Below are 17,500 nucleotides of genomic sequence, written 5' to 3'. Positions count from 1 at the left end.
AATCACGTTGCTGCCACGCCCAGCGCCATGCGACCTGGTGGGGTTCGCACTGACCCTCCACCACTGACCGTGGTGGAGGGTCCCTCCCAGTCCGTGTCCACGTGGAGGTCGGGCGGAGGGACGCTGGTTGTTTTTACGTAGATTTAATGTTTGGACATAAATTGATTATAGATAAAGACATGTTTACTTTAAATGAAGTTTCTTATTTTTCATGGGTTGGACCAATCACATTGGACGTACTTCACTGAATGCTCCTCTCGTGTGTCAAGAACGGTGTTTTAACAATTGCACTCGTTCCTGGGTCGTGCAGCGCGGACACAAAGGAAAGAGACGGTTCCTCCAAAGGTTCTTAGAACTTCCTGCTGTGGAAACGCCTTCTGTGACCGATGATAGTTTTGGGGTTTTTTGTAAAACGCAGCATGACTTACAGTTTTCTGAGTTTCCTTTAAACGCAGCATCAGCTCGGCTTGTCCGTCTACGTGGGTTGTCTGCGAACGCTGTACAGTCACAGGGCGCAGGTCGCTGGAGGGGACTGAGTTCCGAGAGACGAAGCTTGGACTTCTATAATTTTGGATGATGATGTCATAAAGCGCCCCGCTCCTCAAAATAATCGAACTGCATCAACGTTCTTCTACTTCTGGTAAAAAAGCTTTGTTCAAATTTCTGCTCCAAATGAACATTGACATTGATCACGCTCCAACAACAACACGTGTGAAATGTCCCGGTTGTAACAACAGCAACCGTGTCAGTGCGTGCTGCGGTTGCCGTGTTCCAGATACTTTTGGCCCGAAAAACGCAGAGAAGAATAAAAACAATTAAACTCTGAGATAAAAAACAACATGGTTCCCGTCCTGCAGAGCTGCAGCCATAAAAATAATATAAATACAAATATAACTCCTACTTCTGGGTCTTTTTACTGGTTTGCAAGACAGAAAGAAGGATGGAGACGCTCTTCCACTTGACATCCCTCTACTCCACCTCTACTCTATCATCCTTTGCTCTACTCCGCCTCTACTCTATCGTGCTTTGCTCTACTCCGCTTCTACTCTATCGTCCTTTGCTCTACTCCGCCTCTACTCTATCGTCCTTTGCTCTACTCCACCTCTACTCTATCGTGCTTTGCTCTACTCCACCTCTACTCTATCGTCCTTTGCTCTACTCCACCTCTACTCTATCGTCCTTTGCTCTACTCCGCCTTCTACTCTATCGTGCTTTGCTCTTCTCCACCTCTACTGTATCGTCCTTTGCTCTACTCCACCTCTACCCTATCGTCCTTTGCTCTACTCCACCTCTACACTATCGTGCTTTGCTCTACTCCACCTCTACTGTATCGTCCTTTGCTCTACTCCACCTCTACTCTATCGTCCTTTGTTCTACTCCGCCTCTACCCTATCGTGCTTTGCTCTACTCCACCTCTACTCTATCGTCCTTTGCTCTACTCCGCCTCTACTCTATCGTGCTTTGCTCTACTCCACCTCTACTCTATCGTCCTTTGCTCTACTCCACCTCTACTCCATCGTCCTTTGCTCTACTCCGCCTTCTACTCTATCGTGCTTTGCTCTACTCCACCTCTACTGTATCGTCCTTTGCTCTACTCCACCTCTACTCTATCGTCCTTTGCTCTACTCCACCTCTACACTATCGTGCTTTGCTCTACTCCACCTCTACTCTATCGTCCTTTGCTCTACTCCACCTCTACTCTATCGTGCTTTGCTCTACTCCACCTCTACTCTATCGTGCTTTGCTCTACTCCACCTCTACTCTATCGTGCTTTGCTCTACTCCACCTCTACTCCATCGTCCTTTGCTCTACTCCGCCTTCTACTCGAGGGCGCAGCTGTGAACTGGGCTGTCTGTATTTTCCGCTGCGGTGTCGAAGGCTCTTTCTCCCAAAGTGAAGCAGGAGTTTTCCGTTTCCTGTTTGAAACGCAGACACGTTGTGTTGTTCTGCTGGAACCTGGTGTTTGGGTTCGGTTCCACTTGTTTTCACCACAAGGAATAATGTTTCTGTTCAGACTGACAGCACAGCCCTGGTATAAGATGTTTATTGAAAAGCTTTGACAGCATAGTTTGTCAGGCACAGAGAGAGAGAGAGAGAGAGAGAGAGAGAGAGGGAGAGAGAGAGAGAGAGAGAGAGAGAGAGAGAGAGAGAGAGAGAGAGAGAGAGAGAGAGCGAGAGAGAGAGAGAGAGAGAGAGAGAGAGAGAGAGAGAGAGAGAGAGACTTTTTGTTCAGTTTGTTGTGGTGGAATGTTACAGGAGAGTTCATTCATTCATCGCCATCAAAAAGCAACAAACAAGCTTTGAATTACAAAAAAATAAAAATAAAAATAAAAATAAAAAGACACTTTACACCAAATGATTAGTTCCGCCTGTTCTATGTTAAGAAAAACATGAATACTGCAAAAAAAATAACAATAAATTATCCTGGTTGCAGAAATCCTTTTGTTAACAGCTGGGGGATTTATTACAACATAAAGTTGGAAAACTCAAAATGGAATGAAAAAAAAAAAAAAAGAGAAGAAGAACCAAAACACCAGAAAACAAAATGAAAACAGGAAAAGCAAAACAAAGAATCGCCGTGCAACTAAATCATTTCTAACACGCGGCTATAAACTCCTGTACAGCAACATGAAGGAGAAAACTCTTGAAACTATAAATTAATCTTTAAGAACTCATCGTCGGGGTTAGAGCGAGAGACAGACAGGTGGAAGCAGAGACCGTCGCGGAGGGAAACTACATCCCATCGTACGTTTGGAAGCACAAACGTCCAACTTCCAGAGCAAACGTCCCTGATACAACTTCAGATTGAACTCTTCTTAAATAGGAAATAAATAAGTCAGTCAGACGGGAGACGGCAGGTCGTCCGGGGCGTGGCTCCCGGAGCTTTCAGGGTTAAATAAAGGGCGCGGTCACTCTTCCATAAAGGTGTGACACGTTTCGCCTCCAATTGAAATTTTAACATTTTAAAAGTGACTTTAAGAAACCTCCGCGCAGCAGGTCACGTGACCGTACGTCAAGTCGGACGCGTTTGAAACAACCCCTTGGAATGACGTCATCCAGCGGATGACAAATTCAGTTAAATGCTTTTTTTCGACAACATAATTTAAACATCTCGGTGTCAATACGTCGTTTTTAAGGGTTTTTTTCAGCGTCGTGAGAGAGCGATGGAACCAGAATCAAAGGAAAAGTGTAAATGGACACACGGGGGGGCCGACGGGGGGGGGGTGGCGGTGGCCCCTGCACCTGCAGTGAAAGCAGCGACAGAGAGACAGCGGGAATAAGACTCTCACCATAGGGAAAGCTTCAGCATCGTGGAAGAATAAATAGGAAGAGCGGCGGCTCCATCCCAGCGTCCCGCTCTTTGAAACCCGCCTGCGTGGGGCGGGGCGCTCCTTCGGGCAGCTATACATTCAAAAGGGGGAATTCTTCTCCTCTCACCGTGAATTACTCAGGCACTTGATGGGGCGGCGGCAGAACGGAGCCGAGAAAAGTTAAAAAAAAACAAACAAACAAAAAAAACACGACTGAATTCCGCTCTGGACTTCACTGCCCAAACATCCGTTCAGTGACTCCGACGCGAAATAAACACTTTGATTTGTTGGTGTTTGGTCGACTCCCCGGGGGTCACTCAGACGTTCATGAAATCCTGCAGAAATCAAACCTCTTTCTATTTGGGCTCCAGCTGGAGACGCCGCGGACTGAGCGGCCGAATGTTATTGCGTATTATTTGGCGATCCCATGATCCCCCCCCCCCCCCCAACGAGTGCCAGCCTCCAAAACGCCTCCGCCTCCGCTTGTGTCACGGTGCAGGTTGAAGGATGAAAACGAATAAAAGGAAAGAAGAACTCGTAAGACTGATTTGGCACTTTACAAACGTTTTTTTTTTAAGGAAACCTTCATTTGGCCACCGGAGCAGCATTTCGCCTCCACCTCACCGGGCGCCCAAGGACCCTGCGGAGCCAGGGGCGGCACGGGGAGCCGACCCACCTTCCGGGCGGTGCCGATCCACGTGCATGCGGGCCGACGCCCGGCCTCCCTGCTCGGGTTCTACTTCTCTGACTACCGACTCAAAACAACTGACCTACTGACCTACTGACCCAGAAGGTTGTACAGTAAATAAGAGCTTGAGATCGTCTGTGTGTTTTTGAGCTCCACAGACAGGAATTCCACCGTTAACTGAGGCCTTCAGATAAAATCAGATTAAATCAAAATTAAATCAGATTAAGTTGTTTTGAATAAAATGGAATCAGACTAAATCAAAATTTGATCTGATTAAATTATTTGAAATCAAAATGTAATCAGATTAAGATAGATTCAATCAAAATTTAGTCTGATTAAATCAGATAAAATCAAAATGAAATTTGATTAAATCAAAATTATATCAGAGTAAATCTAAACGAAATCACCCTAAATCACATGAAGTGAATCTGTCCTGTTGAAGAACTGACTTGGATTTCCCTGCGGTCGCGTGGACTCGCAGAGTGAATCTTTTCGCTTTTACCCAAAGTGCCACACGCTTCAATCTGAATGTCCACGGCGGATGAATTCAGATCAGAGCGTTTTTGAGAATATCTTCAGATGAGAAGGCTCCGTTAGCGGCGGCGATCCCCTCCTGTCCGTCTCAGTGTGGGTCACCAAAAGGCCTCTCTGGTGCTGAATGTGAAGCTGTTTTCTTGCCCAGCAAGAGTTAATCGCTGCTTTGATATTGCAAAAAGTCAACTTTTCAAACCCAGCTATGAACTTAGGAAAACATGAAAAATTTAAAAATAAAAAGTCCAACTTCCGCATTTTAAAGTTGGAACTTCACTTCATTTGTTCTGCTCTGGAAGTCAATTCACACTTGCTTTCAGAAAAAAAAAAAAAAAAACAGTATAAAAAACCCTTGTTGTGTTCGTCGTACATTCTCTTTTTCTTTCCCGTAAACGAACAAAAGCGATGGATAAAAAACCAGAAGAGTTGTGAAAAACTAAAACCTTGCAGTTCTATTGTAAAATAAGTTAAAAAAAACTAAAACAAAATAAAAGTCTCTGCTTACAGTACTAAAACTCTAAACTAGATCTTTCAACACATAATGAGTCTATAAATACCTTTACAAATATACACGTTAATTATTCAAATAAACTTTTTGTAATCACTTTAAAAGATCAGACGTGTTTTCTTTATGCTTTCGTGACAGTGTCGCTTCAAATCTAAAATAATACTTTAGAAAATGTATTTTTTTGTCTTTTAAGTACATGCCTGTCTGTGGGCAGCAATATCATACATATTTGCATTTATATATTTACAATAAAATCATTTTCTAGATACATACAAAAAAAAAAAAACGCTCTTCAAACTACAGCTGTGACTTAAGGGCCCTGAAAAGCTTTCACAGACGACTCCTTTGGGGATGGCGACGTTTTCAGCGTTTTTCAGCATTTTTCGGTGTCTTTCGGCTTATTTGTGAAGAAACATTCGTATACGAGAAGTGCTCGGTTCTGTGGTGGTACACGGAAAACACTGAGTCCTTCCTCTGGAGCCGATTGTTCCGAGTTGTCCTTCTGGAGCCGATCGTTCCGAGTCGTCCCTCTGGAGCCGACCGTTCCGAGTCGTTCCTCTGCAGCCGATCGTTCCGAGTCGTCCCTCTGCAGCCGATTGGTACCGCGACCGTTTCCCTTGTTGAGCGAGCACTCCGGTCTCCAGATCTATGAACTTTATCTGTAAATGCCCTTTGATCGCTGAGCCGTCCCGGACCCAACGCCCTTCACTCCTCCCTCTTACATCACTTCCTGTTTCAGTCCCAGGACGTGATGCACCGGCAGGCGAGGAATGATTGGATTCCATGGATTGTCAATAAGAAAACACTGGCCCGAGTAGAAAAATAGAATTTCTTTTTGTTGTGTTTGGAAGAAAAGAAGAAGAAAAAAAATAATCCATCCTTCAATGTTTAAAGAGCTTCACGAGTCGTGAGTTTGAGAAGACGTTTAAGACGAGTCCGAGCGTTGAAGTTCTGTGGAAGTATTGCATGCGGTAAGGTTTGGGTGGAGGTCGGGGTGGGTAGGTGGGGGACTACGTCCGAACCACCCCGCTGGGGTGGCAGCTCCCCACCAGCGCCCCTGCAGGGAGCTGCTTGGGCAGGCAGGGCTCGTCGGGCAGTGGGTCGTGGGCGAACACCGAGTCGTCGCCCGAGGAGCAGGTGCTGTTGGAGTCCTGACAGGTGGGGGAGTACTGCTCGAACGGCACCGACAGGTCCAGGTACTCCTGTCAAAGCAGAGGGCAGGGGTCAGGGGTCAGGGGTCAGCCTGGCGTGTCACAATACAAGTCTGACGCGGGGAGGTGTCAGGAACAGCGCCGCATAATTCACAGGTCATGTTTCCTAACTGTGTTCAGGACAAAATAACGGTCTCATCCCAAGAGAAGTATTTGACAACGACACAAGAGTCCTGAGTTAAGGAATCGAGTTAGGAACCCTGCTTTAGGCTCGCTCTCAGCCAGCCCGAAAGTCAAAAGTAACCGTCAAGCTGTCACACCAGACCCCTTCTGCTGGGTCTACATGAAGAGAGGGAACGTAGACATGAACAGAAAGGTCCATGCAACCTCACGAGGACGTTCTCCACTTCCCTGAGCTCTCTTAAAGTGCCTTTTTCATACAGGCCTGACTACGGACAGCCAACTAGCAATGCGCTGTCCTTCAACCAGGTCTCGTGGCCAAGCCCTGGCCGTGACATCACAGTGCCTCTTTTTCCTCGGGGGTCAATTGGAAAAGAGGCTCAATGACATTTTTGATTGGGGCGTGGTCGGACATGGCACCCAGGGGCAGGTTTCTGCCGCTGTGGAGGTGGGACTCACATCGGTAGAGGTCATGGACAGGACTCTGTCGTGGTCCTCCACCAGCTGTCTGAAGGTCGGTCTCTGGGAGGGAACGGCGTGCCAGCACTCCCTCATGATCATGTACCTGAAAATAGAAGGAAAAACAACAGAATGTCAACTGTTATCGGTGTGATCCATCAAGTCGAGCGTCTGGAACATTTTGTAAGTAATTCCAGTCTTCAATAGACCGGATTTCAGAGAATATACACGAATCATGAGTGTTCAAGGGCACGGACAAGCTCACGCCCTCAGCTTTCTTCCAAATACATCAAACCTCAAGGCGTCACACGTCTTTGTGAACCCTCCAATGAGGCTGAAATACGCAAAGACGTCGGCTGCTTCAGGCATGGGGTCGGGGACTCACAGTTCATGGGTGCAGTTGGCCGGTTTGTCCATCCGGTGTCCCTCCTTCAGCAGTTTGAACAGCTCTTCTACCGGGATCCCTGGGTAAGGAGAGCCGCCCAGGGTGAAGATCTCCCACAGCAGCACCCCATAGGACCAGCTGAACACCAGCAGAGAAACCGTCAGGATTCGGACATGAGAGAGAAAAAGAGAGAACCACCGTCAAACAGTCCCGAGACGCTGCTGTCGGTGTTCTCCACGAGAAGTGTATTCACCACGGCACAGCCAGGGAACGGACCTGCGGACTGTTGACAGACCGCTGGACGGGGTCGAACACTGTCTTTCTGTTTGGCTCCCGTTCTGGATTTGTATTCTTGCTCAAAAAGTTCTGTTTTCCTGTGAGTGCACGCCGCACACCGCAAACTGTCCCCAGCCAGAGCGACCTTTCCCGAAATCCTAATCCGCGCCAGAACTGAACCTGTGGTTTGGACTTGCTGGTTCCAAACACGCCAGTGTTTAGATGATCTGTATGAGATACTGTCTTTAAATGGACAGAGCCGTTGGGTCTTGAGCGCCAAGTAAAAAACTTTCAAGTAAAAGAAAAAACCCGACGACGCTGCAACCCGGAACCCAGCGCAGTTCAGTGGTTTCCCACTTTTTAGAATGTCAAGCCCGGGGGGATGGATTCTCCTGCCTCCGTTTGACTGAACTGGGGCGTCGTAGCAAACGGCCGAAAAACGAGGGAGGAGGCTGCGAGGTAAAGGTCGTTGAGACTGCGGGCAAGAATAATCTAATTATCTACACCCTGAAAGGGCGGAGAAACACCAGCCGGTGAGAGAAAGATGATGACTGTTCAGCGGGTCGGATGAAGCCGCCGCTCGGTCGGAGGACGAGCAGAATCACAAACAGCCACTGAGCCATGAATATTCAGTATAATTATCTGCTTGGAAGGAGGAGGGAAGCCGTCGTGTAAACAACTAATTTTAATGTGGTTTCCTCGACAGACAATCCCGTCAGTGTGTTTCCATGGAAACACATTCTGCTGGGACGCTACGACGGCACGTGCGCCGGGGTCAGTCGATACAAGTTATTGAACATGATCTCCCAGCATTTTCCCCATCATAATAAATCCCCACCATATCGACCAGTCCTAAGAGGAGGTTAAAAAAAAAAAGTCCAGACATTGACGCTGTACCCAGTCTTAATATAAGGTGTGATTTCACTATCTCACACTGAGTGAGATTGGTACTGAATGTAATTTGGTTTGGTGTACATTTGACATTGAACCCTGTTTTTCCCCTTTATACTTTGGCAACAGCGAAGGAAAATGTTACAACTATTTAGGTCCATTATTGTTGACCCACATGTTCCCTTGGGAGTCTAAAATATTCAGCAAATCACTTTATAGTCCAGTGATTACGTCCTGGTCAGTTTATTGTGTTTATCCTAACCTGGATTTTACACGAGCAAATTCATAATCCGATTTGAAGCAGAAAATGTGATCATCTGAACCGACCGGCGTTGACCGGGGGGCGGGGAGGGGGGCGGGGGCGGTCCGGATAACAACAACAAGCAGTGTCCAACATGCTTGCCAAAGATTAAAGCTAAAATGCAGAGAGGAATGTGGAGGCTGTTGTACAATGGAAACAGGATTATCAAACCGCCCGATGAGAGAGAGAGAGAGAGAGAGAGAGAGAGAGAGGGGGATTCCAGGAGGGCGAGGGAACATTATAAATCCATATTCACACCGGAGAGATTAGCTTTGACGCTAACGTGCTAAGTCATGATATTACAACGGCCGCATTCCGGCGCCGCCTTCTCCTGCACACTCACACATCGCTCTGGTGCGTGTACACCCGGTCGAACAGCGCCTCCGGTGCCATCCATTTCACGGGCAGACGACCCTGGAACAACAGAGGAACAACAGAAACGCTGGGTCAGCAGAACCGTGCTGTACTACACCGACCACAACGCCCACAAGGACCGGAGTTCCCTTTATTATCTTTGGTTTCACCTTTAACAACAAATAATGTAACAACAAATAATAACCCTAACCCTAACCCATGTGCAGTACAGGAAAGTAAAAACAACCCCGCCTAACTAGAGTAGAGTTTCTCCTCAAGGAAAATGACATGAAACATTTACTCTTCCTGAATAAACCTTTAGTTTTACGTTGGATAAAACTCTAAAAGCCACCGACTACTCTTGTATTCAATACCCATCATTGCAACGTGGTACCATAAAAGCACTGTGCTGCGCTGCCTTTCAGTAGCCAGTCCTGTACGATGCTGTAGATACTCACGTTGGTGGTCTTCTTGTAGTAGTCTATGTTGTGCACGTCTCTGGCGAGGCCGAAGTCTGCGATCTTCATCACGTTGTCCTCCGTCACCAGGACGTTCCGGGCCGCCAGGTCTCTATGGATACACTGAAGGAAGGGAAATATATCAAACACCATCGTGGATACCACCATGGATACCACCATGCATACCATCATGGATACCACCATGGATACTACCATGGATACCACCATGGATATCACCATGGATACCACCATGGATACCACCATGGATACTGCTATGGATACCACCATGGATACTGCTATGGATACCACCATGGATACCACCATGGATACCACCATGGATACCGCCATGGATACTACCATGGATATCCAAATGCATACTACCATGGATACCACCATGGATACTACCATGGATATCCAAATGGATACTACCATGGATACCATCATGGATACCACCATGGATACTACTATGGATACCACCATGGATACCACCATGGATACCACCATGGATACTACCATGGATATCCAAATGGATACTACCATGGATACCATACTGGCACTGATCTACTGTATATGTCCTCCTGCGCTCCACTGTTTATGTGCATTTCAAAAATCTACTTTTTTTTCCCTTTTGGCCCTTCTTCAGTCATCATTGATTTTGAGTCCAAATTAGATTCATTTCATCACCTCCCACATTGGCACAAAACAAACTACATTTATAGTCATCAGTGTGTCCAATGAGCCCTTGACCAAGTTCTCACGCTAAAGGCTTTGCTGACGGTCAAGTATGGGCGCCCACCTTCTGCGAGGCCAGGTACTCCATCCCTCGTGCCACCTGGTAAGCGCAGGACACCAGGTCCTTGAAGGTCAGCTGCTCGTCGGGGATCTTGCAGGTGTCGAAGGAGTAGTCCATCCCCGGGGGGCGCCGCGCCCGCAGGTACTCCCTCAGGTTCCCTTTGGAGGCATACTCCACCAGAACGTACAGGGGACCTGGAGAGTGAGCGGGAATGGATAGAGTCACTTTGAGCTTCTACAAAAAACAATTCTGTCATTACGCTAAAGAGCTCTGTTCTGGGTGCGAACTGACCGTCCTGCGTGCACGCTCCCAGCAGGTTGATGATATTTTTATGTTTCCCAATCATCTTCATCATCTCCATCTCGGACACCAGGTCGGAAAGGTCTTTATCCGTCGCATCGTCTGGAAGAGGAAAGGAAACAGAGAGGTTTAGATTCTGCTGCAGCGTTCTTCTCAGCGTGGCATCCTTCCCTCGGGAAGCCACAGAGTTAAACCTTCTTCTGACCCTGACCATGGCACTGAACTCGACCTTGACCCTTGACCCCGACCCCCGAACCCTGACGTGCACGACCCACCTTTCAGCATCTTGGCGGCCACCGTCAGAGGCTTGTTGGGCTTCTCCTTGTCGATGCCGATGGCTTCGGCCATCACGACCTGGCCGAAGCAACCTTCGCCCAGAGGCTTCCCCAGAGTCAACCTGTTGGAAAGCACCACAACGTAAGAGCTCAGAACCAGTGATTCCATCTCCGCACTTTATTGTGTCAAACATTTATAAAGCAGGATCTAATGGATGAACTGGTTGGTGTGGAATTGAATTGAGAATGTGATGTTCTGTGTATTTGTATCATTGGTCTTGCACGCGTACGTTCGCTGTTTTGCAGGTCAACGGGTTCATCCTACCTGGTTCTAGAGAACTCCCACTTGGGGTCGGAGGGCAGCTCCAGCTCCGACACGTTGGCCAGCATGGGGCTGTCGCTTGACGACAGGCGGGCGATCCGGACCAGCGGCGTGTTGGAGTTCATGGAGGAGTTGGAATCCAAGGAAACCTGCTTGGGTGCAAAAAGACAGAAGAAACTGTTATCGTCTCTGAAAGGGAGGCAGCGGGAGAAAGGGAGCAAGGGCACAGGGCCCGAGAGGAGCGACCTTAACCGTAGCCTTACCGGAGAACCTTCACTAAAACACTGTACGGAAGTACAACCTAGAGGTATTTAGACTCTGCTACTTTTATCTGGAAAAGTACAAATACCGAACAACTGAAAAAAGGATCTTTCATATAAGCGAGGCAAACGGTTTGTAGAAAGATTTAACTTTGTGGTTTGAGGCTGCTGAAAATAAGAGGAAAACCACCAGAACCAGGCACCAGAACTGGACCATCAACAGTTTCAGAGGTCAAAGCGTTGGAATGGGGACCGACTTCCACCTGAGTGTTGCTGTCTCAGGGTATTTACACTCCTTAAGTAGATCTCGCAGAAAGTGAAATTATGGCTGTCACTCTCTGACTCAGTTTCCAGGACGTTTTAGTTCCTTTTAAAAGAGCCGTTTAGAAAAGCACAAATAATGAGGAGAATGAAAACTTAAGCTGGGAAATCGGCTGCAGCAGAGTGTTGGAGGTTTCCTCCGAAATCTCTCTTCTGTACAACCAGCCTCCAGCGGGAGCGAAGCGAAGCCGGAACAAAGACGAATGAAGCAAGACGAAGAGGAAGACGAAGAGGAAGAGGAGGAGGCGGATGAGGAAGAGGAGGCGGATGAGGAAGAGGAGGCGGAGGAGGAAGAGTAGGCGGAGGAGGAAAAAGCGGCCGGCGGGGCAGGGCGGACGTCTCTATCCATCAGCGGCAGAACGTCCGGAACCGAGGCAGCGGCGCTCGGCCCGCAGCCTCCTCATCGTCCATCCATCCATCTGGGGGGCCAGGGGGCTCAGAGGGCGGCGGCCATCTTATTTTTCTTCCCTTTGATGGATTTGTTTGTGTGTCGGCGGCTCATCGCCTCCAGAATGAGAGGAAGATGGAGGAAAAAAAACAAAATACAGCCCGGCCTTTTCTAATGCCTTTTTTTCAGAGGCATGAAAGTAATATCTGATAGAACATGCCAGAAGGTTTTACGGGAGATTTACTCAGAGTTATGAGAAAGCACGGGGGGAACCTGGAGATTAACTTTTACCTCCCTCCAAAAAAAGAAATGATTACGGAAAAATGCAATAAGGTCTTTTCTCCTGACGTCCTTATAAGAGCAGGGTAGGAAGGAGGGAGGAAAAGCCGAGCAGCTTAAAATGAGAGAGTGCCGCTGGAAAGGGAGAAAAGCAATGACACCGTGACACTGAAAAGGCAACTGTCGGCGCAGACCAGTGTAAATAAACAAACAGTTTGTTATTTACAGTATGAATATGAACCCATTCATGACAGACAACTTTGTTTCAAACCTTTTCAAGTTTCACAGACGCACATCAACCCTTTAATTCAAAAATGTGGCGGTTTCAGAGTTGGTCTCGGTGCGAGACCAGGCTCAAACAACGTCTTGATTCATCTTTATGTTGTAGAAGCTGCAGCACGATGCACGAGGACCAGGACCAGAGCCAGCTGCTCTACTTTGGGAGGAGTTTGGGGGATGGGGGGTGGAGCTGAAACCCAACACTGACGTGGATGGGCGCTTGGGGCATCCGGCCGGGCGTCTGGTCGGCTGCTGTGGGGCCGGCTTTGCTCTTGCGTGGGCATGGGGGTCCCACCGGCTCGCCTACGGGGCAGTCGGTTTGGGCGAGGTGTCAGTCTCTTGGCACGGGGTGTGTCTCCAGGACTGCGGTCCATGCCTGGCGACCCCGGCCCGGGTTCTGCGCCTGCGGCTACGTCTTGTGCCTGCTCATGGGGGTGGGTTGTATGTGTGCGCCTCAGGGGTGCGGGGTCTCCTGCCGCTACCTGGGACTGGGTTTATGCTCCTCGGGGCCGGGGCGTGGGGGTTGCTCTGCGGGTTTCCGGCTTCTCTGAGGGCCGGGGGTCTTCGGTGGCTGCAGGGTGGGGTGCTCAGAGATTTCCTCTGCCTCCAAGCAGAGGAAATGGCCACGAAGCCACCCCTGAGTCCTGCAGCCGTATAGACACCCCACGGCCGCAGGACTCAGGGGTGGCTTCGGGGCCATTTCCTCTGCTTGGAGGCGCCATGACATAATACCGACCTTATACACTCACTCAGCGGTGGACACGTCTCACACACACACACACACACAGGCGGTCTCCTCACAGGCGGCGCATGCCATCGGCAACTGCTTGGAACACAACCCATCACCCTCCTGGTTGCATCCCTCTCCTTTTCTCCCTCATTTGCAGCCATAACTATGACAGGAAGAGGCCACGTGACCAGTTGCTGTTACAGTTTTCCTGGACTTAATGAACTGTTTTGTCGATACATGTTGTCATCCGATGTTTGTTTTTCCATGTACATGTTGCTTTTTTCTATGTTTGTTTTTCCACATACATGTTGCTTTTTTCCTGTTTATGTTTTTCCATGTTCATGTTGTTGTTTGGTTCTATGTTTATGTTTTTTCATGTTGTTGTTTGTTTCTATGTTTATGTTTTTCCATGTACATGGTTCTATGTTTATGTTTTTCCATGTACATGTTGTTTGTTTCTATGTTTATGTTTTTCCATGTACATGTTGTTTGTTTCTATGTTTATGTTTTTCCATGTACATGTTGTTGTTTGTTTCTATGTTTATGTTTTTCCATGTACATGTTGTTGTTTGTTTCTATGTTTATGTTTTTCCATGTATATGTTGTTGTTTGGTTCTATGTTTATTTGTCTCACCCGCGGTGATTCTCTCCTCGTGGAGTAGTGATTAGTTGTTTATAGACCCAAACATGGTAAAATAGTTCACCAAAGAGGGGGATTGGTGGCTAAAAAAAAAAGAAAAAAGAAACTCAACACTGACAGTCGCTGGGGAGGGGGGGGGGGCTGCTGAATCTGCTCCAAGATAAATGCGAACACATGTCACCATCCTGAAGCCGACACCAGTGGGTGTGCAAGAATAACTGATGTAAAAGTACACCGTGTTTACGTTTTACTACCATGTAATCACCCTGCAGTAGTAATGTGTACAGTGGCAGACAGTGTAGAAGTGCTACTTTGTGTACTTATACTGCATCTGTCCTGCAGTAAGTACTGATGGTACTTCTAAAACAGATGCATAGACAGTATATACCAACAAATACACTATAAACTATACTATATACTCCCTAGATCTACTGTTGCACTACATACTACTTAAAAAGAAGAGAGAGACAGAGGAAGAGAGAGAGAGAGCAGTGGAAAAGGAGGATAAGTCTTGGTGCAAATCTTGTATCTACTTTCTGTTACCTGTCTCTTGAGGGGGAACTTGGAGAGCTTCTGCACGGGCGGCGTGGGCGGGGCCTTCTGCGAGCTCATCCGCATGCGGCAGAGGATGACGATGACCACGGCGAGGATGAAGAGCACGCAGCCCGTCACGTAGATCAGGATGTCGGCGTACTCATCGTCCTTGGTCTGGTCCACGTCTGCAGGAAGGGGCGGAGCTACAGGGTGTTTGCATGTACGCACAACGCTAACTCAACAAATTAAGAACTTAAAGGGATACTCCAGTTTGTTTGTTTTTTTTGGGGGGGGGGGGCGCACTTTTTATAGTCGATATTGTTTGTAATAGTTCAAAATGTATCCCATTTTCATGTTTTTATTTGAGCTTTTGAGATAATGGGAGGAGGCATATTTCCCCAACTTCACAGGAGCTAGGCTAGCTGATCCCATCTGCAGCCTTGCATTGAGCTAACAGAGTTAGCATGCAGAACGGGGGTATCCCTTTTCATTTAAAAAGACATATCAAAGCTTTGCTCAGTAGCAGACTCTCACTAATTAGCCATTAGCAGCAACGCTCAGTAATGAAAACATTTTCTAAACTAAAAGATTGCTGAGTACAAAAATGCAGCGTTTCCATTCATTTGACAGGATGCAGCTCGGTGCTGCAGTGTGCAGCAGGTAGCTGCACATGAGCTGCGTCTCTCCCCGGGGAGGTAATTACCGATCATTTCTGTGTTCACACAGAAACAACTTCAAATTGCCTCGTGGCCTGAAGACACGATGACGGAGAAGCGCCTCTGATTAAACGGTGTCTTCCAAACGGAGACTGCATTACACGCCTGCTTCTCCTGATGAAAGGGCTGACGACAAACACAGCACGTGTTCACACGCTAATGGTAGAAAACCTGCGTGCGCACGTGCGCGCTAATTATAGAGGAGAAACCCTCCTAGTCACCGCTGCTGAGCAAAACATAAAAGGTAGAAGTAAAACATCTGTTTACGAGGTGGACAACTCCAGGTTCAGAAAATGAAAGTCCCGTTTCCATGTTTCCCCTCCAGCCGTGCGCTGGTCAGCCGGTTCCACTCCTCAGCCGGACGCTGCGCCGATGCCAATCAGCAAATCCAGAGGAGCCGGCTCAAGATGCCGAGGCTTTCATTTTCGAAACCTGGAATTGACACCTCTGAATATCTCTGTATTAAACCCCAAGGAGACATGTGGAGGAGAGAGGAAGTGGAAGGTACAGATACTGCGTCCCAAATCGCACACTAAATAGTACATACTATGTACAACATAACACACGCTTGCAGCTATTGTCCGGCGTACTTTGGCACAAGACTTAAAAAGATCAACGTCCTCGGACACACTACGCCATCATGCTCTGGCTTTGGATGCGCCGAGCACACATGGCAGCTGGGGCGCGTGCGACCTGGGACGCAGCAGTGAGCAGAGGACAGTTATACCTGGAAGAACGGTGAGCCAAGCAGAGTGGTAAGCGTAACCGATAGAGTTCCCAGCGAGACAAGTGTACTCCCCCGCGTCCTCAAAGGACACGTTGGTCAAGAGCAGGATCTCTAGCTCCTTGTCCGTGGTGTTAATACCGGCCGTCTGTGGAGGGCGAGAGAGGGGCGAGACAGGAGGAGAATAGGGAGAGAGAGACAGAGAGAGAGAGAGACAGAGAGACAGAGTTCATAAGCCTGGAGCTCCTTGGAAGGGGGGGGGGGGTTACAGCACCAAATTCCCCCTGGTGGAGGAGAAGGGAACGGCAGCAGGAGGGGGTGCAGGCGAGCGGAGGAACGGCCTCTCTGCCGGGTGTCACCAAGCAGCCACCACCACCTGCAAACAGGAAGCCAAGCGGCGGACCACACCCTTCACCACACCATGTCGGCCACGCCCCTTCACCACACCCTGCCGGCATCTGAAGTGATAGGTGGTTTTTGGTGGTCGTTTGTTTTCGCAGGTCACCTCCAGTCGATTGAGCACTTACGAGTTATTTAATCATTCAGAGCAGCTACACATGGATTCCACGGCCGCCGCCGTACAGCGGGAACCTCCGTTCCTCATTACAATGCTGCAGTATTGGTGAGAATCTGCTCTGTTTAGCACCGGTTGGCGCGGTGCCACTTGCTGTGTGGCGTTTGGCTACTAACCACACCTTCCCCGAAGGGGGAGAGCAGGCGGTGAAACCGTCCGGAGGCGGCCCCCAAAGCTCTTCTTTTCAAAATAAAAGCGCCTTGCAGCCGGTTCACTCGTGTTGCGTTCCGGTCAAAAAGCCAAAAGAGCTGTTTTTTACGCGTTGTACCTGCAAAAAAACAAAGGCTCAAATGAGCGCAGAGCCCCGTCACCACAGAACCCACCCGAGGAAGAGGAAGAGGAAGAGGATGAGGAAGAGGAAGAGGAAGAGGGCACCGGGACCAAGACCAACGGAGCACGAGGAGACGCGTCCGGACACAACGTCCAATGAGCTTATCGGGGGCTTGAAGCGGAACTGCGGCTTTTCTTCTTTTAATCGTGAGTGGGAGGACCTGAGTGTGTGTGTGTGCAGGGGGATGGGGGGGGGTTCGGGCCCATTACAGCCCCGCTCCTTAGGCCTTTGTTATGAACAGCGACGTCCAGCCTCGGTCATGAATCAGATTTGAGCTGCACACTCTCACATCCAGGAACATTAATTTTGGGCTGAAGGACGCCCCGCCCGGGAAAAATCGATGGCGGCCGCAGGAGGGTCGGTGAGTGTGTGTGTGTCTGTGCGCGCGACAAGAGATTGGACGGGCTTCAGCGTGCGTGCGGGAGGACGCTCGGCGGTAGGGGGGCTTTCGAGTCCCGGTGTTAATTAGAGGCGCGGTGTTGTGTTTCGCTATCGACCGGAGCGTGGGAGACGGCGTCGCGGGGCCTTGAAATGGACGAGC

The 17,500-nt window shown here is 48.7% G+C and overlaps 1 protein-coding gene across 1 annotated transcript in view; it reads right to left on the bottom strand.

Moving 5' to 3' along the window:
- Positions 1 to 6,048: 6,048 nt before the first annotated feature.
- The window catches only part of fgfr3 (fibroblast growth factor receptor 3), a gene marked incomplete at both ends in the record, with an annotated part of 52,463 nt that continues 41,011 nt past the window's right edge, over positions 6,049 to 17,500 (bottom strand). Inside the window, 11 exons of the mRNA XM_080012692.1 lie at positions 6,049 to 6,240; positions 6,829 to 6,934; positions 7,214 to 7,351; positions 9,025 to 9,095; positions 9,494 to 9,616; positions 10,290 to 10,480; positions 10,578 to 10,688; positions 10,862 to 10,983; positions 11,187 to 11,332; positions 14,624 to 14,799; positions 16,058 to 16,202. Coding sequence (XP_079868818.1) covers positions 6,049 to 6,240; positions 6,829 to 6,934; positions 7,214 to 7,351; positions 9,025 to 9,095; positions 9,494 to 9,616; positions 10,290 to 10,480; positions 10,578 to 10,688; positions 10,862 to 10,983; positions 11,187 to 11,332; positions 14,624 to 14,799; positions 16,058 to 16,202 — 1,521 coding nt within the window. The remainder of the gene's footprint in view (positions 6,241 to 6,828; positions 6,935 to 7,213; positions 7,352 to 9,024; positions 9,096 to 9,493; positions 9,617 to 10,289; positions 10,481 to 10,577; positions 10,689 to 10,861; positions 10,984 to 11,186; positions 11,333 to 14,623; positions 14,800 to 16,057; positions 16,203 to 17,500) is intronic.

This window comes from Zeus faber (assembly GCF_960531495.2).
Source record: "Zeus faber genome assembly, chromosome: 13".
In the NCBI taxonomy this organism is placed as follows: domain Eukaryota; kingdom Metazoa; phylum Chordata; class Actinopteri; order Zeiformes; family Zeidae; genus Zeus; species Zeus faber.
Note: the sequence above shows the minus strand (reverse complement) of the source record. Positions and strands in the feature narration are given on the sequence as shown.